Source organism: Cynocephalus volans, chromosome 18, assembly GCF_027409185.1.
Source record: "Cynocephalus volans isolate mCynVol1 chromosome 18, mCynVol1.pri, whole genome shotgun sequence".
In the NCBI taxonomy this organism is placed as follows: Eukaryota; Metazoa; Chordata; class Mammalia; order Dermoptera; family Cynocephalidae; genus Cynocephalus; species Cynocephalus volans.
In genome coordinates this window covers 10,049,224-10,073,111 of record NC_084477.1, presented here as the reverse complement: position 1 = coordinate 10,073,111, position 23,888 = coordinate 10,049,224, and the positions used below count along the sequence as shown (strand labels likewise).

At 35.5% G+C, this 23,888-nt stretch overlaps 1 protein-coding gene across 4 annotated transcripts in view; it reads right to left on the bottom strand.

Annotated features, from left to right (window-relative positions):
• The window catches only part of ENAH (ENAH actin regulator), a 147,510-nt gene that overhangs the window by 4,223 nt on the left and 119,399 nt on the right, over positions 1–23,888 (bottom strand). The window contains exons 5-14 of one of the 4 annotated variants that reach the window (XM_063082870.1): positions 20,782–21,032; positions 18,644–19,438; positions 16,272–16,573; positions 14,734–14,879; positions 14,514–14,571; positions 13,470–13,518; positions 9,691–9,757; positions 6,878–6,940; positions 3,649–3,727; positions 37–94 (exon numbers count right to left, since the gene is read on the bottom strand). In XM_063082870.1, coding sequence (XP_062938940.1) covers positions 37–94; positions 3,649–3,727; positions 6,878–6,940; positions 9,691–9,757; positions 13,470–13,518; positions 14,514–14,571; positions 14,734–14,879; positions 16,272–16,573; positions 18,644–19,438; positions 20,782–21,032 — 1,868 coding nt within the window. The remainder of the gene's footprint in view (positions 1–36; positions 95–3,648; positions 3,728–6,877; positions 6,941–9,690; positions 9,758–13,469; positions 13,519–14,513; positions 14,572–14,733; positions 14,880–16,271; positions 16,574–18,643; positions 19,439–20,781; positions 21,033–23,888) is intronic. The other 3 variants (XM_063082872.1, XM_063082871.1, XM_063082873.1) reach the window with 3 other exon arrangements.

Sequence of the window (23,888 nt, the reverse complement as noted above, 5' to 3'; positions counted from 1 at the left end):
ATTTTCAAAGGGTAGCAAATTTGTTCAGACACTTACCATCGATGAGCTCTTCTTTTAGTTTTGTTAATTCTTTTCTCATTTCATCTAAAATGTCCTAAAATATTAGAGGAAAACATTAGGTATACAGAATAAAAAATTACTGCTAAAAAGATTCTTACTCATAACATTTTTTAAATGTTATAAAATATGATGTACAGTTTTTGTTTCCGGAGTCACAGTTCTATTTTTTTTAGATTAGCCTTGGTAAATTTGTTTTAATATTCTTCCCTTCCTAATCTTTGCTTATGCTAGTCTAGCAATTTATGAAATAGAATGCTTTTATAAAAACTAAAATAACTACTCTGCCACCCAGGGAAAGGTATGAATCAGATAGTGTCTAGAGAAGATAACAGCTCTGCTTTTAATCTAGTCCCCTGGTGACAGTCTGAAAGGTGATGCATAAAGAAGTTCCTAGGAGGAAGATGTTAAAGTGGACAGTCAGCTACTGGCAAATTTGTCATCTGGTCTGAAGTAAGGGGATTTCTTAGAAATCACCACAGCTGCCAAACCATGTTTCAAGAAACCGAGGATTCCCCTGGAGACCCTTCAGTGGGTAGAGACGAAGGTGGATGGGCCCTCATGGACCCACGCGGAGCTGCTGAACACTTGAAATGGGGCTACACTGAAGTAAGATGTGCTAAAAGCCTAAAACCACACCAGACTTCAAAGATTTAGCATGAAAAAAATAGTGTAAAATAACTCATTAGTAATTTTAAAATACTGAATACATATTGAGGTGATATTATTTTGAATATATCAGGTTGAAGAAAACATTAAAATTAATTTCACCCATTTCTTTGTAGTTTTTTAATCTGGCTACTACAAAATTATAGAATATGAGTGTAGTCTATATAATATTGCTATTTAACAGTGATGCTCTGGATCCTCCACGAACACTGTGGACTCAAAGCTAAAAGGGCTATGACAAAGTGACATAATACTAATGTGTGAAAAAGAACAGCTATCCTTTGGAAAGATTAGTTTTGAATCAGGTGACTTGCTTTAATATTGCATACTTCAGAAAAAATTAAATTGCTCTTAACACATTCAGGTCATAAAAAACAAAAACAAATTAAATTACTGTTAAGGTTCTTTCTTTAAAAAGATTGTATGAATAAAACCTCAAAAGCATAAGCAACAAAAGCAAAAACAGACAAATGGGATTAAATATATCAAACTGAAAAGCTCCTGCACAGCAAAGGAACCAATCAACAGAATGAAGAGACAACCTGCAGAATGGGAGAAAATATCTGCAAACTGTTCATCCAGCACAGAATATCGAAAATATACAAGGAGTTCAACTCGACAGCAGAAAAACAACCTGATCAAAAAATGGGCAAGTGAGCTAAACAAACATCTCTCAAGAGAAGACAAGCAAATGGCCAAGAGGTATATGAAAAAATGCTCAACGTCTCTAATCATCAGGGAAATGCAAATTAAAACCAAAATGAGATATCATCTCATCCAGTAAGAATGGCTATTATCAAAAAGACTGAAAATAACAAATGCTGATGATGATGCAGAGAAAGGGTACTTTTATATGCTGTTGGTTGGAATGTAAATTAGCAAAGCCAGTATGGAAAACAGTACGGAAGTTTCTCAAACAACTACAGACAGAACTACATAAGATCCAGCAATCCCACTACTGGGTATATACCCAAAGGAAAGGAAATCAACATGTTGAAGGGACACCTGCACTCCCATGTTTATCATGGCTCTATTCACAGTAGCTGAGATTTGGAACCAACCTAAATATCCATCAACAGATGACTGGATAAAGAAAATGTGGCATATATACACAATGGAATACTACTCAGCTATAAAAAAACAATATGTTGCCTTTTGCAGCAACACTGATGAGCTTGGAGAAAATTATATTAAGTGAAATAAACCAGGCACAGAAAGAGAAATACCACGTTCTCACGCATACGTGGAAGCAAGGGGGATAGGGAGAGGGTGGTCAATACAAATTGTAGCTGGACAGGAAGAATAAGATCTAGTGTTCTACAGCACTGTAAGGAGACTACAGTCAACAATTCATTATATAATTTCAAATAGCAAGTATAGAGGATTTTGAATGTTCCCAACACACAGATGTTTTGAGGTGATGGATGTGCTAAGTACCTTGATTTGATCACTGCACACTGCATAAGTGTACCCAAATATCACAGTGTATCCCATAAATATATACAATTATCTTGGTTAATTAAGAAAAAATAAATTTTTAAAGAAGTTGAGGTCACAGAAGTAGAGTGCAGAACTGTGGTTACTAGAGGCTGGGAAGGGTAAGGGGGGAGTAGGGAGAAACTGTTTAATGGATACAAATGTACAGCTAGACAGGAAGAACAAGTTGTAGTGTTCTACAGTACTGTTAGGTGACTATAATTCACAACAATTTACTGATATTTTCAAACAGCTAGAAGTAAGGATTTTAAATATTCTCAACACAGAGAAAACATAAATGTTTGAGGTGACAGATGTGCTAATTACCCTGATTTGATCATTGCAAGCTTTAAACCTGTATCAAGATATCACTTTGTACCCCATAAATATGTACACTGTGGCAATTACAAAAATAATAATTACAAAACATTATATAAAAAAGCATTTCATATTTAAAATAAAGTTAAAAACTATCAATTAGTTTAATTTCTTCACTGGAACAATAAGGAAACTGAGGTACAGAATTTATTATATGGATGAATAAATAACCTTATTCAAATCAATCTTCAAATTACTCCCCAAATCAAATCTACTCCCCTCTTCTGTTCCATTACTTTAGATAACCAAGAATTTACCATATTTTCAAGTGTGTGCAAGTGCTCTATTTGAAAGCATTTTTCAAGAAGAGAAATTCAATATATAGCAATACAAAGGCTTGATTATCAATGCCAAGACGCTTACTTTTCAAATTACATAGCTCGATTTAACTTTTCAAATAGCTTTGCAGTATAAAAATTGGGTTTGTCTAAAAAAATTATTTTACCTCTTCTATGAAGAAAATATTTTAAAACTCACAATCTTACCATTACTTTTTTTCTGAGTATACAGATATTAAATATAACATATGTACCCAAAATATGGACAGTATTTTTTTCATTTTTATAAAATTGAGGCAACTGTACACATTTGTTTTGTTACCTGTTTCACCTAACATGGGCAAATTACAATTCACTATTACATACTCTGTTTCCTTCATGGCTGCAGAACCCCCAGCCCCCACTATATATATGTGTACTTCTACAATATTTTTTTTGCATAAAATTCCATCAGTAGAATTGCTGGGTTCAAAAGTAAGACTTTTTTTTTTTTTTTTAATTGTGGCTAGCCAGCATGGGGATCTGAACCCTTGACCTTGATATTATAACATTGCACTCTAACCAACTGAACTAACTGGCCAGCCCAAAACATTTATATTTAAGGTTTTTGATTTGTTTTCCCAAACTGCTTTTTAGAAAACAGAAGTAACAGGAGTGCCCATTTCCTCACATTCTTGCCAAAATCAGATCTGTTGGGTACATTTTTGCCAATATGGTAAGTGAAAAGCAGAAGCCCATTATTTTATGACAAATGCAAACCTCACACTTAAAGCTGCCTCTGAGCACATACCTGCTTCAGCCTGTCGTAATCGAGTCCTTCTGTCTGGACTCCATTGGCACTGGGCTGTGATGAGGGTGTGGATTTTGGTCTGTACAAATGAAATTTCCAGGACAGGTAAACAACATTTATGATAGCTAATGCATTTATGACTAATTGCAAATTTACCGACCCAACACCAGATTTAAATACATTTCTTAAATAAAACACATTTTGTTAAAAAGTTAATTGTCAAAATTGTAGGACTAATTAGAGCATAAAACAGAAATATTTATCACTTTTCTCAGTATTTTCAGCTATGTACAAAGAAACCAGAAAAAGGTAACAAGATAGAGAGACTTCTTCAGTAAAGAGAAGAGACAGCGTCCTTTGGGTGTGAGGAAGGTGACAAGGTAACATGTGTCATGTTGACCAAGACAGTGATGAAGAGGCCAGCTGAAACATCCGAAGTCCAAATAACACAATCTCGTTTTCTCTTTCTCTTAAAATTTTACGTTATCTACTAAATACCTGGCAAGCCAATGGAAGAAAAAATAGAAAGATTTGCATATTTTACTGTAACTTTGTCAGCAGTTTACAAATTCTAAGCATCAGTTTGCAGGAAGAAAACATTTTGGTAAGCATGATTACTTTGTGTGTATATATATGTTTTTTGGACTTTTGCTGTGCAAGCATGTCCATGAGTACGCGTACAGGACGGGGAACCCCTGCTGTGTGTGTGTGCATGTGTGTGTGTCTGTATATATTCTACCCCACTTCAGGCATCAAAATAAAAAAGAATGTTGGAAAAATGATTATATGGTGAGAAGTATATCTATTTGGCTATTTCCCCATGAAGTGTTTATGAAGACATCATTTGAACGATGCCTTTCAGGTTAACTACTTCTATAAACTTATTTTATTTTGTTTTGTTTTGTTTTTAAAAGGACATGCCAGACAGAAGCAATTTGTCAACTATTATCGCACTTTCAAAAGTACCACCTCTATTAAAAATTTTATATGAGGAAGTCATTTTTAGGGATTACGTATATTTTAAGCAAAAGTTTCAATACCAAATAAATCAGTCATGGCTCCCTCTCCAATTCTGGCAATAAGACAAATCCCTCCATGGTAAACCTAGAGTTTAATTGGGTACTTTTCTACTTTCTGGTTTACTGTAAGTAAGTAGCCAATCATTAAGGGCCACAAGTCAATGCAATTTGAAACCATCAGTCAAATCATATATTTTCAATTTTGCAGAGAATCAATATTAGAAATCTGAACAAAGACCCAATAAGAATAACTTTTTAAAGTTATAATTTCATAATTCTTATAAAACATATAATGCTTCAAACCCATAGGCATTGCTCATGAAGATGAAATACTGAGTTAATTTGCTTTAATTCAAAACATATTACTACTTAAAAATTATAAAGCAACTTAGCCAATTTTACCTTATTAGGTATTTGCTTACATGAAAAAGAGAAAATAACTTTAAGAAAACTTCATTTAAAAAGTACTGAGCCAGGTACTGTAGGGGATAAGATTTATATAAAATACTTCCTTTCCTATTTTCAGTATATATCTTCTTACTTTACTGAGGGGACACTTAATTCCATAGTCACTTAAGATTTACTGAGGTTCACAGTATGTAAATTATGGTGCTCTGTGCAGAGTCACATCTAATAAACATTCTTGAAGGTTGACACACTGTGCATATATTCATGCTATCTATTCTTGCTCTACAGAATTAAATTATTAATTATTCTGCTTTTCTTTTACTTTTCACATTTAAGTGGCACAACTAGCTAATTATTTGCTCCTAGGTTATATAATGATACCTCTGAAATTCATGTGAATAACTACAGTCTGATACTTAACTGGGCAATATGTTATGAATATATCCATAGTTGCTAAACAATGCAAAAATTATTATTGTTACATAATAAACAATTGTGAAAACATGCAATTTTTAAAAAATTTAATTCATGCCAACATGCAATCCATCACCACCACCACCATGGTAATTAACTAAAGGGGGGAACTTTTCATACTGAAGGAAAGAAGTAATCACCACTTTTTTTTTTTTAAAAGGTTTATCCACAACATTATCCCAGGGGCACTATCTGTGAATGCAGCAAGATAACTGAGAAGATTTACTACCAAAAACATCTCATTATTAAATGCTATTTTTCTTTCTGTACACTAGCAAATGTTCTAAATAAATCTTTTGGTCAGAAGAATTAAACCACCTTGAAAAAAAAGGAAGAAAAACGATTCCACTACTGCAGTATAAACATTTTATGGAGATTTAAGTGGCTGACAAAATAAATTTGCCAAATATTTTAATCATCAATAGCATGAAAATAATTTTAGCAAATAAGAATTTGGCCAAAAAGTCTGACTGCAGAACTCCCTACTCAATGCCATAGGTCCCCCCTCCATATACTATTTAATTCACGTTCCTGGTAGACTCAATGTGTGTTCTAAGAAACAGATGCATGTAATAACATGGATTATTTCAGCTTTTTCTAACCTATAGGTTTTTCATTGTAATTGATTACAAAATATGAGGGATCCTCAGAGGTTTTTATTACTTTATAATGAAAGTGTTACCTCTAGACACCTGCCTATAAAATGACTTCACTATAATATTTAAGTCCCTATTCTGCCAAATTAATTCTACAAATAGCTGAAAAATATTTGAGGAATTTTTGCAAAAAAATTAATCTTGGTTTCTTAATTGAAAAATGGTATGATAGGGCTCATCCTAGGAAACAAAATAATCTGCTCAGGATGTTAGGTTGTTAAAGATACTTAATTTACTATGAAGTATCTAGGAAACATTTTCCTCAAAGAATAAATTATTCACAATTGTGTCTTTAATATTGTCCCATATTCCAATAAACAGTATAGGATCTTCTAATTCCACTTTTTAAAAGCCATATCTCATAATCATAAAGAGAACAGCCTTTAATAGAAAATGCTAAAGCTACAAACAGCCTAGACAATACATGTGACCTTAGATTATCATTCTAGTATTTCTGATATGTTTACCATTTACATTTATCCTAATCAAACTATAAAGTGATGGCAGGAGTTTTTTTTAAAGTGTTCAGAATAAAGTTAAAAATGAAAGATTCATTTGTTCTAATTATCTCCCTTGTGGTGATTACCAATCCAGGTAGAAAAAGCTCAGCCCTATCCTGAACATGTTATTTATTTAAAAGTCTCAAATCACAAAGTCACAGCAGGATGATACCTGTGTAATGAATCATAGGACCTGTTGTCAAAAACAATCTGATTTTTCCTTGCAGAATCCCGTCTATGAAGGGGAAAAACCATTTAAAGGGGTGTACAATAGAACTTTAAAAAATAATTCTCATTATGTTACTATTTTATAGATTTTTAGTTATAGCAAACTAAACAAGAATTAAAGGAGTCTTCCCAGTAAAAAAAAGAAGATATTTTGAGACTAATTTTAGTTATGTGAGGATACTATTTATACTTGATAATTACATAAGATAAAAAAATTTTTTTTAAATTACACAATGGATACTTTTATAGGCTGCAGGCATAGTAAAACCTACCTACCACGAAGATTCAATAAGCAGCAAAACACAATCAAAGACTCTTAGATTGAATATCAAGTGACAGACTCAAATATAAAGCACAATAAAAATCACTATAGCTTGAAGTATACAAAACCAACGCATCTCTGGAGACATGTAAGGAACTTTTTTTCCCCATCTTGAATACGAGATCTGTAAGCTCTTAATAAAAACCATAGGAAGAATTCGTAAACTTTCCAATGTCACATTCCAGTCATATTTTGAAGCACTTTTAATAACTACAATATTCTTGCTTTACTTTCTGACATTTTCACTTAAATACTGCATAATGCAATATCTCGCGTACATTACAGGATATAAATCCATCCTACCACTAACATAATTTTGACAGGGATATTCAGAAGAGAAAAGGGTCCTTTCACTACAGTGCAAGGATGAGGCACACTTAAATAAAAACTTTATAAAATGGCCAATATACTGGCTTTCAGAAGGAAGGGGAGATAATATTGGAAGAAAGGCAATAGTTCTTAGTCTTTTAAATGTATTTTTAAAATATTTTATGGTTTAAAATTACTTTCAGTGAAATTTTAAGACATACATATTAGTGGCTGGATCAAATCTATCAAAAGGCATATGGGTAGTTAGGAAATAAACAGGCACTTCAGAATTTCTATTTTGGGAAAGGTGAAGCCAACTATCTATCAGTTGGAACATGGTTAGAATGCACTGCTGGATAATAAGCAAGATTCAACTCATCAATATATAAATATTTTTAAAACGGTGACCTTTAGAACACTGGTTAAACTTCCTTAAGAAGTCTAAAAATATTTTTTAAAGAATATTTTTTCTCTTTACAAAATGAGACCAAGCACCTGAAGGAACATATTCCATCCATCTGGAGGGTCCCCTCCACGTCCCTTCTAAGATGAGACTTCGGCCATAAATTTAGGCTTAGCTTTAGGCAAGTTCACTATGAAGTTCTGACCAATGAAGAAAGGACGAAGAGCAGTGGCAATAAGGAGAAAGTTTCTTCCATGTCACAACTGACAGCTTCAAAGGACAAACGGCACATTGCAGTCTATTCCCTACTACATACTTGGTAAATCAGGCTTTACAGAGTGCTAGGGAAGAAAATGAAAATCCAGAGATGCGTTAGGGGCCACTGCAGTTAGGTATCTGAGAAACGCAAATGTGCAAGTTTTCACTCTGCTGAAAAAACACATCCACCAGAAGCAATTCCCCTTTTAGCACTCAGAAATTCAAAACTTTTATGCATTCAAAAAGGCCTGGTTTCTTTGTGGAACTTTAACAATTGTGTCATCACCCAAATCTTTCCTACCAGCAGAAAGTAGAACACAAAATCCAAATCTAAATTTGGATTTAGGCTAACATAGAACAGGTTTGTAATAATATAAAGTCTATCCTTGTACTTTTCATTATTAGGTTTCTGTAAATAGAGTCAAGTTTGCTTTTAATGAAACAAAAATAAAGCAAATGGCTCAGAAAGAAAGAAAAGGCAAAAAACTTTAGTCTCTAAATACTTATCTTTTTTTTTTCCTGGGAAAAATATGGGCCCTTTAAACTGTCTCATAGAAAAAGTTTCATCTATAGTCAAGACCTGTGCTATAAATCTAGTCATGAAAATAAAGTATGCCTAGCTAAAGGAATACTCAACTTGCCTGACTGTGCCTGCATGCCTCTTGTAGAAATAAGCATTAACTAACTCTTGTTTCTGGGCACTATCTTTTCTAATTTGATTATGGTTAAAAGTTTCAACTGAGAGAAATAAATCTTTCTACTTTACAAATGCAAAGTTTTAGGTTTTATTTTGCTCTCTCTTAAAAATTATAGTCTTTTCTCCCCAGCTGATTTTCAGATTAAAACATAAAAGTTTCTTCCAAAAATTACATTTTAAAGAAATCTGTAAAGGATGTCATTGAGACTAATAAGAAAATGTGAATATGTACTATATAGACAATATTACTGTTCAATGTTAAATTTCTTGAGAGTGATAATGGTATCCTGGTTACATAGAAGATGTCCTGGGGTTCTTCGGAAAAATGTTAAGTATTTGGGGCGAAGCAGCACTGATTTGCGAATTGCTTTCAAACTTTTAAAGTGTAGATGTATAGATAGTTAAGACAAATGAGGTAAAATGTTAACAATGACAAACCTAGGTGATAGATACAATATGGGTGTTGGCTGTCCTGTTCTTTCAATTTTTCCTATAGTTTTGAATTTTTCAAATAAACAAATTGGGAGAAATAAAGCTATCTCAAAATTTCAGACAACCTGGCTAATTAACATACGGTAGAATTTATCAGCCAATCACTAGTAAAAGGATAATGGGGCTCAGAGGTTGTCCAACAGTAGTAGGATTATGGGTGTTTTATGCACACCTTTGTGCAATTTCTAATCTATCATCAATATTTCCTACACTAAAAATGTATTAATTTATTTTTAGATACAAATGTAACATAAAACTGAGGGAAAAAATTGATACCTGGAGATAACAGGTGACTTGCTGCCATTCATTGCATTTGCTCTTTCCCAAGGTTTTCTTGTTGGTTCTTTAAAAATAAGGAACAAAAGTTATTAAATATCTTATATTTTTCCAGAGTTATAGTATTAAAAGTAACAAAACAGCAAATACCGTCATACGTGTTTATGTAGTAGTAATATCGATAAATAAAAGTTTAAGCTCTAAACTTTAATTAAAATCTATAAAGATTCTAATTAGCACAATTTTAGACCATAAAATGAGAAGAAATAATCAAGGGTGATAAGTTTCCTAGGAAAAACTTAGATTGTTAAATCTAAAATATTATAATTCTATAAACCAGATGGTAAAAAAAGTTTCTCAATTTCTCTAATAAAGACAGGATGATAAGAAAATGCATAGGATAATTTTAATTAATTAGTATAGTTCGATCAATTATAGTGGGATAGCATTACTTATACTATTTTTAGTGCCAATGGTAAAGACAAAAAGTATAATATGCAATGTGTTTCTGTACTTCAACATTTCATCTAAATCCAAACAGTCCTCTTAGAAAAAAATTCAAACACCACAAAATAAATTCTAGAATCATGGAATTCCACTGTACTTCCTTGATTCTTAAACAATCGATTCTCAGGATGGACATAGCAGGTGATTCCAGTTAAACAGAAGTTAGTTCACTGTAAGCTCTGATTACAAAAGACACTAGGTGGTCACTCAATGGTTGGCTGTCCGTTTGAATTGTTTCTCTAATTGCGGAAGGCTCACTGATGCTGTCACTGGGCTCACTAGATGACCGTGGGATGTCAGAACTAGAATCTTGTCATGGAGGAAAGCACTTGCACCATGCAGAAAATCAAATCTATCTACGAGCTGTAATCTCGCCGTATAGTTTTAACTAAGAAACTTCTCTGAAATCCAACGTAGCCCTTCAGCTAGCTTCTGCACACTCTCAGGTAGCTTATACTCTCTTCAAACTACACATACACAAAACTAAACTCAAAACTCTCCCAGGAAGCACTGCTTTTGGCTCTAGATTTCTGTATGCAGGCAGCTCAGCGTGAAACCTTAAAGTCATCATGAATCTTGCTTCCTCCTCAATCAATCATCATTTCCTTCCCTTTTTATCATACTTTTTTACTGATTGTTTTGTATTCGAACAGCTAGCATGTTCTCTCAATGACTGCCAGACACAGTGGTGGCAAGTTCCAGAGTTGGCCAGGGAACATCAATCAAATCATCAGATGGGATCCAGGACAGACACAAGCAGAAACACATCCAACATACACCAGCTAAAGTATGCGGAAAGAGGCAAGTCCTGAATGAAACTGAGGGAGACTGGGCAGGGAGCAGAATAGTCATCAGGACATTGTCATCAAAGAGATGGAAAAGTGAGGAAGTAATTCCAAAGTGGGTAAGATTCGTGAGTGCTACTTTTTAAAAGCTGGTTGAGGTCCTTTCTCAATCAGCCAAACCAGAACCATCTTTTAATCTGAAAAGGGCCCGTCTGGTTGTAAGGAAGAACCGTTGAGTCTGGCTCTGCAGGAACAGAGGGAGCACGGCCATCTCTCTAAGGGTCGAGGCTGCATCTCTCCAGAGGGTCTTTACTGCCACGCTATAGGTTTCCCTACCTCGGTCCCCCAAGACTTCCAAGTCATACTGCCCACAAGGGCCATTTTAATGCGCCTAAAACAGTTTCAGCTAACTAAATGTCAACTCAATACTTGCAAAGTCAAGTCTGAACTTCTGATCTTTTCATAAAAGGCTCTCAACCTTTTAGTTTCTAACTCACTTTTCTAACCCTTTTTTCCAATACTCCTCAAAAAGAACTGTTCATTCTAGTTGGGCACATCTATTCACTGTTTCCTAGTCTCTTCCTGCTCATCCCCAACTCCGTACCTCTGCTCATGCTAAATTTACGTCCTGAAATATCACCCTGTCCCCCTCTTTCAGGCAAACGAAATACTCCTTAAGGCACAGTAAAATGTTACTTTTCTCCACAAAGATGACCCAAATGACTCCATATATAATCGCCTCTTCTCTGACACATGGTTTAGTATTCAACACGTGAATGTAAAATGTTGCCTTTCCCTTGTGTTGGTCTCACCTTCCCAGCTGGACTTCGAGTTTTTGTGATCAAGACCTTTACCCTTCACTTCTTTTTGGCCTATCAAGTGTCTGACACAACACCAATTAAAAAAATTAAATGAAACAAGTGAAAAAAGAAGCCTCTAGCCCTTCTGAATGAATTCTTAATTTTCCATATATATATGGCACACACACAAAACCTGTTCTTTACTTTTTCATATAAGGGAGTCTTAACTTGGGGTCCATGGATAGCCTTCAGGGAATTCATGAACATTTTGAAATTATGAGCAAATTTGTATAAAAATATGATCCCCTCTGGGGAGAGGATCTATAGTCCTTCTTGTATTCTAAAGGTTCTGTGACCCTAAAGTATGGTTCAGTTCTAAAATATCTATGGTCCTAATAACAGCATATATAATTAATCTTGGCTTATAGGAAAGATAAAGCTAAAATAAATGGGTCACAACCAGTGGATTTTTCCTGAAGATAACATAAACTGAGTTTTATTCAGAGGAAAAGCAATTCACAAAATCACAAAGTTAATTTTAATATAGCAATCAGACTACTGAATGAATAGTTACCATTCAATAATGAAAATGAGGGTTTTTTTTTTTTTTTTTTTTTTGGAGGGGATGGGTTTTACACGCACGCGCACACACACGTGCGCACAGGCACACGCACACAAAACACCAGGAGTATGGCTCTTTAAAAATGGAATTCTAGGGCTGGCTGCGGTTAGCTCAGTTGGTTGGAGTGCGGTGTTGTAACACCAAGGTCAAGGGTTCAGATCTCTGTACTGTCCCCCTCTTTCAGCCAATTCTTTTTTTGGGGGTCCCCCCCAAAAAAGGAATTTCGAAGGCAGCTTGTAGTCTCTACATCAAAATACATGGAAATTAATATAGACATTTCTCTATAATGATTTTCCTATAAACCATTCTAGATACTAATTCATCAAATTTCTCACTTCATTCCAAAACAGATAAGGAGGTGAATAGATAGTCCAGCTCTTAATCTTTAGTCAAATATAAAGAAATGATATATAATGATCTCATATTCTCATCTTGGATATAAAATTCATTAAATACTTCCAAGAAAACGTATTTTGTCATTATGCTAAGTAATATATCCTATGCCCAAGAGCTCTCAATGTCAGAAATTTTCAATGAATTTAAGAATGTTTCCCAAAAGCTTTAAGGAGATTTTTTTTTACCTTACAAATTAGAAGTTTTGTTTCCTTAATATTATCACCCAAATTAATGGTTAAAAAGACAACTGTCTCAATTTGAGAATGTTTTGAAATAGACTGCAGTGCTGCTAACATGCTCATTTAATTTTTACCTTTAAGAATCAATTATGAAAAATACTTATCTTTCATCTAATAATGTATTTCCCATTTTAGTGAATATCCTCAAATTATTAACATACACTCCAAGAATGTGTCAAAATTATGGTTTTCAAAGACAGTCATGAGAAAAAAACTTTGAGTTTTAAAAGATCTCCCAATGGCAGAAAGCAGCTTCTGCGATTACAAAAAGCAAAAGAAAAACACCAAATGATTTCAAGTGTGAACAATGAACTTCAATATTTTAGTGAACAAGCAGTCACTTGGTCCAAGCATGGGAAAGGGAGGAATTTTTAATTTGGGAATATTTAGAGAAAGCTTACAAAGGTTAAAATATTTCTGTTGAACTTACCAGGTATACTTGTTGAAGAGGCCTTACAAGTTACAGGCTCTGAATCTTCCTAAATATACAGAAACATAAACATTAATATCACATCTAGTAGAAACCTGCTGCTGCACGCAAGTACACTTCCACTTCCAATATTCCTTCTGCCACTCACTCCCCACTTTTTCCTTCATCCATCTTTTCTCCCTTCCAGTTCAGCCTAGACTTCCTCCTTCTCTTCCTTCCCAATATTTCCCCCTTCAGACGTCCCCCCCAGCTCCCTTCCTGACGTGTTCTCACTGAGAACTTGCACTAGCCAATGCTACGAAGCCAGGCAGAAGAGATATGTTTCAGAAATGGCATCAAAGGCCAAATGCTGCAGGGAAAGCAATCATGTTATGTGTTAAACACCAATACACAGAGCAGATAAAGCAGAGTTTACCCAGCTGAACTGGGGAGGGGGCATGAAAGTCACACGTGGTTGGAAGAGGCACAGCTAGTAACCACAGGGCCCCTAGGGGAAACATATAAAAACCGTTGATTTAATTTCTTTTCTTTCTTTCTTTCTTTTTTTTTTTTTTGTCTTTTTCGTGACTGTGCTCAGCCAGTGAGTGCATCGGCCATTCCTATATAGGATCCGAACCCGCGGCGGGAGCGTCACTGCGCTCCCAGCGCCGCACTCTCCCGAGTGCGCCACAGGGTCGGCCCCAATTTAGTTGCATTCCTTCATTTTAAATTAATACAAGGAAATGGAGATCCTACAATATGAAAAAACTGGTAAAAGGTCATTCATTCATTTAAAGGTAGGCTAAGAAACAGAATTAAACTCTACAGATTTAAACTTTAGTACTTTTCCCACAACTCCACACATTCAACTCATTTTACTAAGAATACCATTAAAAACTTATAAATAACATTCAAAACAAGCCATTCTTAACAGCTGAATGTTAAAAATAAGCAAATATTAAGTTCAAACTGATTAAATTCAAATCAAATAATCTTTGACACGATTACCTGAATGACCTGTGCTTGAATTTTATGTTTTAAGGTGAACTACCTATATTCACTTACACTTTTGTCCTCTTTCTGTTCTGTTTCTATAGTTGATCCCTTTTCAGCAATTCTTCTCCTAGAAAGAAGACAAATCTGGTTTTTTAAAAAATCTTTTAACTCACAGCTTAAAAACTACTTCTTTAAGAGGGAAGAACTGCAACTACTTATATTGTATATGGAATAAAACTAACAAAATCCCCTCAATTCTGAACAAGTCCACTGTAGTGAAACTTCTCACCTCCTGGCCAGCAGGGCACTCATTTCTTCCATTAAACCACTACCCCCTAAAGGAAGGGGTCCATTTCCACGACCCGTATCTGTTTTAGATGAGGCCGAGTTCACACCAATGGTATTCCCTCCACTTGGAAAAGGGGCATCCTCCATCTTAATGAGAATATACATACATTAAAAAATTCCTGTGTTAGATAAACTGTAAGTTTATCAATACATTACATTCAAAACAGAAGAGTACATCAGCATTAATTTCAAAAAATATCCAAATACTATTTTTGAAACCTCCTTAAGAACCAAAAGAATGAAAAACATTGATTTCTTTATGTATCAATGGGAGATTTATCAAAAAATAATGATAATGGGATGAAATGATATCACACGTCTCTTTGTGTGATATACTTAGGACACAACTTTGCTTTGGAGGTACAGTTGCTCCTCGTATTCATGGCAGATTGGTTCTAGGACCACCCGCGGATGCCAAAATCCGCAGATGCTCAAGCCCTTTATAATATAATATGGCATAGTATTTGCATGTAACCTATGTACATTCTCCCATATACGTTAAAGCATCTCTAGATTACTTATAATACCTAATAGAAAGCCTACACATCATTTCACTTACATGGATTCATAGTAGTATTCGGCAAGTTCAAGTTTTGCTTTCTGAACTTTGTGGATTTCTTTTTTCCCACCAATATATTTTTAATTAGTGACCGGTTGAATACATGAATGTGGAACCCACAGATACAGAAGGCCGGCTGTATTCCTGCTCCAAAAGTGTATAACCTGAATCTAATCTTGAAGAAACATTAGCTAAGCCAATCTGAAAGACAATCTACAATCTTTAGGAATGTTAATATCATGAAAGATTGAAGAATTGTCACAGATTAAAAGTAAACTAAAAAGACATTACAAACAAATGCAACAGATGATCCTGGACTAGAAAAAAAATTACCAAAAAAGACATTATTGGATAATATATGAAGTTTGAATATATTTGTAGATTACAGTATTCTACCAATGTTAAATTTCCTGATTTTGATAATTATTCTACGGTAATGTAGGTGAATGTCTTTGTTCTTACAAAATGCACACTGAGATATTTAGGGAAATAGGGGCATGATGTCTCTGACTTACTCTCAAATCATTCAGACAAAAAGTGTGTATGTATATAGAAGAAAACCTATACAAAGAATAATTAGGCAAATATGGGTAAAATGTTAACTGGTTCATCTAGGTGATGAGGTTACAGAAATTCTTTATACTATTTTTGCACCTTTTCTGTAAGTTTAAATTTTTAATTTTTAAAAACTTTTTTGGCAGCTGGCCAGTACAGGGATCCAAACCCTTGACACTGTGCATTACAAGGCTGTGTTCTAACCAACTGAGCTAATCGGCCAGCCCCAAATTTTCAATTTTTTAAATCAATGAAGTTAATAACAAAAGGGTTCATAAAATTAGAAAATAATAAATTCAACATTTTAAGTATTTAGAAAGATTAAGACATATATGAAAAATACAAAAATATGGAAATGTATTTACCCGTGACACTTTCCTAAGTTTTGCTCCAGCAATTGCAGCTGCAAGTCCAGTTAAAGGGCGATTGTCTTCCGACATGGATCCCAAAAAAAATCCGGATGCAGGGAGTGGAGGGGCCGGAGGTGGTGGAGGAAGAGAGGGTACTTGATTAGGAAGAGGGGGTGGAGGCAGCAGTGGAGGCCCAGATGATGGAAGTGGAGGTGGTGGAGGGGGTCCTGGGGGAGGAGGGAGTGCTACTGAAGCCTGGATAGGACCTGGTGGGAGTGGTGGAGGGGGTGGAGGTGCAGGTGATCCCAAGACAGTGCCTGAGAGAAAGAAATGTTAAGTAAGACCATCAACAATAGAGCTAAGTAATATTATTTTATGTGGAAAGATATGCAGAATGCCAAGCTAAATTAAATTGACTCAAACATTTACTACATATCAATGAGTTTAATTTATCATAATGTTTAAAGTCTAGATCAGTTTCTTAAAAAGATACTAAAAAGTAAAGCCAAAGTATACATAATCACTTTAATGTTAGAGCTTTAGTAATAAAACTATGCAATGGATCATCTAATTAGATTTTTTTCCATGGGGATTTGGTAAACAAACAAAATAAGTACTTGGTAAAATGTGAGAGAGGTAAGCATCCCTGAAAAATCAAACTAGTACATATGATGGCAGTTAGAACTATTTGAAGTAACAGATGCAAAACAATCTGTATAAACCTTAATTGTTGAGATAATAAATTCTACAACAGTGAAGACACACGTTTAGTTGTTTACAGATAGCCAAAGTGTCTGCTAAGAATGGGAAGAAGGGGTGGGTCCCAGGCTTCAGTATCTTAAAAATATTTCACATTTAAATCCAATGTGTAGCCTGGGTTGAGAATAACTAAAGTAAAAGAATTTACTAGTATAAAATCAATCCTTATAACTCTCAGAAATAATTAAATAATATAGAATTTAAAATGCCGAGTTGTTTTAGCCTACAAGATTGTGACTAAGAGGAGAAATGTCCAAATCTTGCAGAATCACAAAAGGAGTGAGAGTTTATTTAATATCAGAATGCTGAACTAGTAGGTATCCCCTTCTTTAAGGCTTAAAAGGGGGGTGGTTATCAGATAAATACAATGCCATTTGCACACTGGGTACAAAATTTTCAGCTTGAGCAGTTACATAGGCAGAAAACAAGTTGCTCAAAAATGTGTAGAGTGATAATAGGCTGTCCATCTTCTACAGGTTGTTACAGCTGTGAGGACAGGTAGGTGGTTTAACCTTGTCAGGCTGGCTGCGCCTCTCTTGTACAGTATAACTATCACAGTGATACTAACTTGCAAATACTTCAATTTTGACTCAACTTTTAAGCAAATTTGATAAGTCAACAACAACAAAAATATATACACAGCAATTACAAGTCTTATTAGTTTATCTCAGGAACTAAGATTTTTTAATAGCAGTACTTTTAAACCCAGACTATAACACTTGTTTCTTTAAGTACAAATTTGTTTTCAGCTTCCCTCCTGTAATCTTCGCTAAGTCCTAAGTTTTTTAAAAATAGGATTACAGGGAAAAACAATAAAAGGTTGCTAAGCATCTTCTTATTTACTTACAGAACCCTTCTCTACTTACAAATAATCCATACTTAGAGATTACATCCTCCCTTCCTTGCTACCATGACAGCGAGGCGCGTCTGTTAAGGGCGAGGAGGGGAATACCTACAGAGGATGCTGTTTTCTCTCAATTATTCCTCCAGCCCACTACTACTTGTAATTTTGACCATAGAACCCTTTAGGGCATACCAAGCCTGCCATCCTCTCTACCCTTCCTGCAAAGTCAGGATGCCCCACAGGGCCATCCTGAAGTCTAATATGGGAAGCCCAGTATAGGAGAGGCCAAAAAGAAATAGGGCCCAAAGTGAGAACTGTTCCAGAAAAAACTCCAGGATGATGCATCTAATGACTACAGTAGGGCACTAAATAGATCTCTAAGTCTCTCAGAAATTAAAGGAAAACAATTTAGATCATGTATTTATTGTGTGGTAGACTGAATGTGTCAGGTAAAGTTTTTGTTTTAAATTTCACTAAATTTAAAAGAAATGTATTATGGGGACCTTTAAATACTACTAGAAAATACCTTTAACTATGGTACTGCAGAAGATAGTAAAACCTAGTTCAATATGGAAAATTCCCCATATTGATCCTCCAAATGCAATTAATCCAACAGAAAATAAAATTTTATTTATTTAAATGTTTTATATGTTAACTTTTTAAATTAAAAAAAACATGGCACAATGACACACAGATGTTCAACTATCTCTTCTAGGCAATTAAAGTTGATGCCATATAATGTCTTCCAGTGACTAGCTGTTAGGACCAATAACGAAAGCCTTACCCTGCTGGGCTGGAGTCTCGGCCGACTGAGAGGCTGCCTGCAAGCCTGGCTCAGAAGCAGAGGAGTCTCCCAGCACAGAGTTTAGAGGAGTCTCAACAGAGGCAGGGGCAGCTGCAGAGGGAGAAGGGAGAACACTAGGCTTGGATGAGGGAGTTGAGGCAATAGGGGTGCCTGGAGGAGGAGAAGCCTGAGGTCCACAGTGTGAGAGGGGTACGAGGGAAGGCAGTGGAGGAGGCGGCGGCGGAGGTGCTGGCCCTGAGGTAGGCGGTGGAGACACTGGATATGCTACAGAGTCGAGCAGCCCACTGGGTGCCGTCGGTGACGGGGGCATTTGGGGCACAGGAGAAGAAACACAAACAGGGAGGACAGGCCTTGGACCAGTAGCTTTGCCTGGGGGGCTGCTAATCATTATTGGAGGAGACGGAGGGAGGGGCGAGAAATTGGAAGTAGACCAGGCACAGGGCTTCGTAGCTGGAGGCTGAGAAGAGGGTGTGTTCACAGGAGAAGAAGGCTGAGAGTTTTTGTTCGGAGGACGAGGAACTGTAGCATAATGGGGAAGAACGGGGTGGAAGGCTGAACCTAAAGATGTTGCAAAACGTGTCGCTGAGTGTCGCAGTGGTGGTGTAGGGGGTGTGGAAGTAGGTGGCAAAGCAGTCACTAGAGCATAATCAGGAGTGGCCTCTGACACCGGAGCTGAGATGACTTTAGCGTATGAAGGAGGAGGTGCTGAAGGAGGCTGGCAACTGGAATACTCTGGAAGTGGAGCGCTATACAGGGAGCTGTCTGAAGATGGAGCTGGACAGAAGGTGGAAAGCAGCAGCAAAAGACAGGATAAAAAGGAGAGAGAAAAAGGGAGCTAGTGAAGCCACAAAACCAGCATCAGACAAAATGTATAAACGTAGACTACAGTTAGTTCCAGACAATCAGGCACACCTGCAAATTACTGTTTACACCTGAGAATATTCTAACTTGTAAATACATTTCAAGATCCAGAAGAGGACAAAAAGAAACAAGTTCTCTCTGTATCTAATAAGTGAATTAATAAATTAAATTGATTTATCCTTTATCAGAAAAGGGTAGTAGTAGTCTTAATTTTTATTATTCAGTCCTCTAAAAGGATATTAAAATTACATGAATGGGACCATAAACAGAATAAACTTAGTTGGTTTTTTTTTTAAACAACAAATAGCAAAACTGGGAAAACATTTACTACCAAGGGCGAGGAACCTCTATTCAACACTTATTTGTGGAAGTTTTGTTGGCCATAATTCCAGAAAATAATTAGGCAGTCAAAAACACATCATTTAACTTAAACAATCAACCAACCAACCAACCAACCAACCAACCAACCAACCAACCAATATTTAATCAACCCACATGGAGACTTTTAATATAAGACATAAGGAATAAAACTTCGTAAATCCTATAATTAATCATTTTAATGAATGTTCAAATACCTCAAACTTTCGGCCACATCTTAACTTTTGTGTCTCTCAATAAATTCCATCAGATTTAGTAATTTTCACTAATTTTTCATAATCCTAGAAAAAATATTTATATATGTATACATACTACATATACATAAATTGGGGGCAGACTGGCCCATATGGGGATTGGAACCTTTGACCTTGGTGTTATCAGCACCTCGCTCTAACCAACTGAGCTAACTGGCCAGCTCCCTAGAAAATATATTTACACAGCTGGGCAGTTAGAGAATATTTTTCAACTAGTGCTTTAATTCTTCCTTCAAAAACTTGAGAATACAATCAAGCAAATTTCTTGCTCAATAGTACTATAAGAATTTGAGACAATTTAAGCAATGTCATGAGGGAAAAATAGTACAAGATCATCCAATATAAAAAATTTCCCATAAAAATACGCTTACATTTTATAGCCAATTTATAGAGAGTTAGAAGAATTAGAATGTCAGAATAAAAATTTCTTTAAGTCTCCAAGCAACAAAAGCAATACAGAGAGAAATAAAAAGAAAATGTTAAAGTAGTAATTGCTGCAGTATTCATAATGTCAAGTCTTATTGCTTAATCCCAAGCATCTCGAGTGTGAAATCTTCTAATATCTGACTGCACAAGACACTATCCAAACTCAGATGCAAGAACAAGGGGAGCTTGTAATCTTACCAGCGTTTGATACTCTGCGCTCTCTCTCCCATTCCAGCTGCTCCCTCTCCAGCTGCTCTTGTCGCTCCCTCTCCTGCCGCTCCCGCTCCAGGCGTTCCTGCCTTTCCCTTTCTTGTCTCTCTCGCTCCAGCTGCTCCTGTTCCAGCCGTTCCCTTTCTAACCTCTCTCTCTCCAACCTTTCTCTTTCCATTCTTTCTCTCTCCAGCCTTTCCCGCTCCAGCTCCTTTTGTCGTTGCTGTTCTTGTAGTTGCCTGAAATTAGAAAAAAAATTTTTTTAAATTAAAAATATGCATCTATGGCTACTCATGGTTAAAAAGCTATTCTTTTCACAATGCACCTCAGTAAACTTTATTTCTGATTCAAATAAAAACCATGTAGAACATGCAATCCATATCTCTCCTCCTATATGAACAAAGATTACTTTAACAGAGATGACTTACGTTTCATACAAATGAAAACCATTTCTCTTATTAGCATCATATTGGTTGAATGCTTCAGCACATTACACTGTCTCATTTTATTCTGTAATTTTCATGAATGAAGTGCTGCAAATATTTTCCAAATAACTGAATATATACTACTAATGACCAAAAGTCATTATTTTAATCATTTAATGAATAAACTTGTAAAACTACAATTTCCTTCCTAAAATATAACATCAAATTTTAATTGTACAAGTAAAACATTATCATTTCAAAAAATACAATGGCTGGCTACAACAGGTCAATAAACGTTTTCTGAATGAAGAAAACAGTCAAGAAAGAAATAAACTTTAAATCATTGAAATCTCACATCCAAAGGCAACTGTAATTAACATTTTGGTGTACAGATACTTCCAGACCTTTCCTCACCTAAAAATACACACAGGAACTTTAAAAACCAAAAAAAATGGAATCATATTTCCCTACTACTCTGAAATCTGCTTTTTCTCTCACTTAATACATTGTGAAAGTTACCCTAAGGCACTTAGTTTGGCATTTTTATTTTCCATGAGCGCGTAATATTCTACTGTTTAGCTGTCCACAGATTAAGCAGTGTCCTGTAACAGGATACAAGTTATGCCATTACTGCAATAAACATCTTCATCTTTGAATCATTTTCCAACTGCTTCTATTGGATCAATAGTGACATAGAGATTTGCCAGGTAAAAAGGTATAAATTTCTTAAGAATTTTTAATACATGGTGCCAAACTGTCTTCAGGAAAAGTCACGCCAATTAACCCACCGTAAAAAAAACTACACACACACGCACATTAATTATCCTCATCTTATACATATTTGATAACATTGTGGGGAAGATTAAATGACATAACACCTTAAAAGTTCTTTAAAAACTACCTGGAGGGTAAGAGCACTCAATAAATGTGAGCTGTGATAATTATCATTACCTGGAAATTTCAAATTGGGACTTTCTCTGGGCTGGCTAATAAACTGGTTGGGTTCTGATTAGAAGCAAAGCTAAATGACAGAACAAGTAAGCTGTCCTTTGCTTCTCCAAGCAGTATCAATACACCCGTAAAAGTTTTACAAATCTCTCCCCCTCCCTGTTCCCTAAGCTGGGTAAAAAAAACAAAAGAAAGGGCTCATTTGACAAGTAAATTAACCCTACGTCTCTCACAAAAACACACAGCCTCTCTCTGGACATATCACCGTAGTTAACAATGACTGCAAGAAAAGAACAGAAGAAACCTATGGTAGTGCTTATTATGAGTAGTTTAAGATACTAACAACTACCAATAAATCTGATTTTGGTGATACAGTACTGACTTCATCATGCCATTTGATAAATTACTACCTGCCAAAGTTTTTCAGGGATGACAACACCACTGCAGGGATGAGGGCAAGTATTCTGAAGAATGTTTTTAATAATAAATTAGACTGGGGAGTGGCCAGTTAGTGCAGTTGGTTAGCGTGTGGTGTACCAATGTCCAGGGTTCAATACACATACCAGCCAGCTGCGCTCCCCACCCCCCAAAATAGTAATAAAAAATTAAAGAGAAGTTTTTTGTTTTTGTTTTTTTAAATAACCTACATCCAATGAACAAACTCAGGTTGGGGTTGTATTAAATTTTAAACATTCAATACATATCAAAAAATAAGGGCCATTTTAAATGCAATACTCTCAGCAATCTATTGTACACAAGGGGTAAAAGATACACCCATATTATCCTAATTAGAATATATTTGAATACAGAACCCAAGGGAAAGTATTTAACTTTAGAGCACAGTAGTTATACCAAGAAATATATGATGAAAAGATCCAAGTTTTTAGGTCTTTTTACATTTTTGTGTCACCTCTTTTATTTTTATTAAATATAAAAGTACACAGTTTTTAAAGCTTATAATAAAAACCAGCAGTTGACTGCCCCAACCTTCCCACCCATGTTTCCTACTCGTTTAGTTGTTTCTTATGTTTTAACTCTAGATATCTACTTTCCAATGGGAAGATGCCTCCCACATTCCCGCACCACACACAAGCTTCTCCCCATACAGCCATGGGAAAACAGTGATTTTTGGTTAACTCGATATTCAGGGTTTACATTATTAATATAATAATGTAAATATTGCTCACAGGTGAACCACACAGTATTCTATAACTATGTTTCATTTCTTTACTTCCGAGTTAATGGCTGTTTCCCTAAGCAATACAATGGTTTTAACTCAAAAAAAAAAAAAAAGCCTAAGCCACAGGTAGAAGGCCAACTATGAGTGAAGAGAGTCTGAAAGAATTACTGAACAATGGCCTTTACAACTAGGGTGTTCTGACTTCTACATGCATAATATCCTAGGGTTTTCAGTATATAAAAGATAAACAGTGTCTACTGATAAAGGAAAAGAGCAAAATGCCAGAGAACATTTCCAAGTTCAGTGAAAGATGATTCAAGCAGGCGGTTCACGCAGCTGCAGGAGAGCCTACTGACTGTAAGAGTATTTTCTTGTTCTGAAAGAAGGGAATGTATTAAACATCTCTAGCTAATTTTTAGCCTGCTCACTGAAAAGATGTCCATCTGAACAAATTTCCCAAAGAAGTGTGCCAAGCAGAAAACCACTGGCTTACAAATCTTTAGTGGCATGAATAATTTCCAACTTTGGGCCGACCACATGGC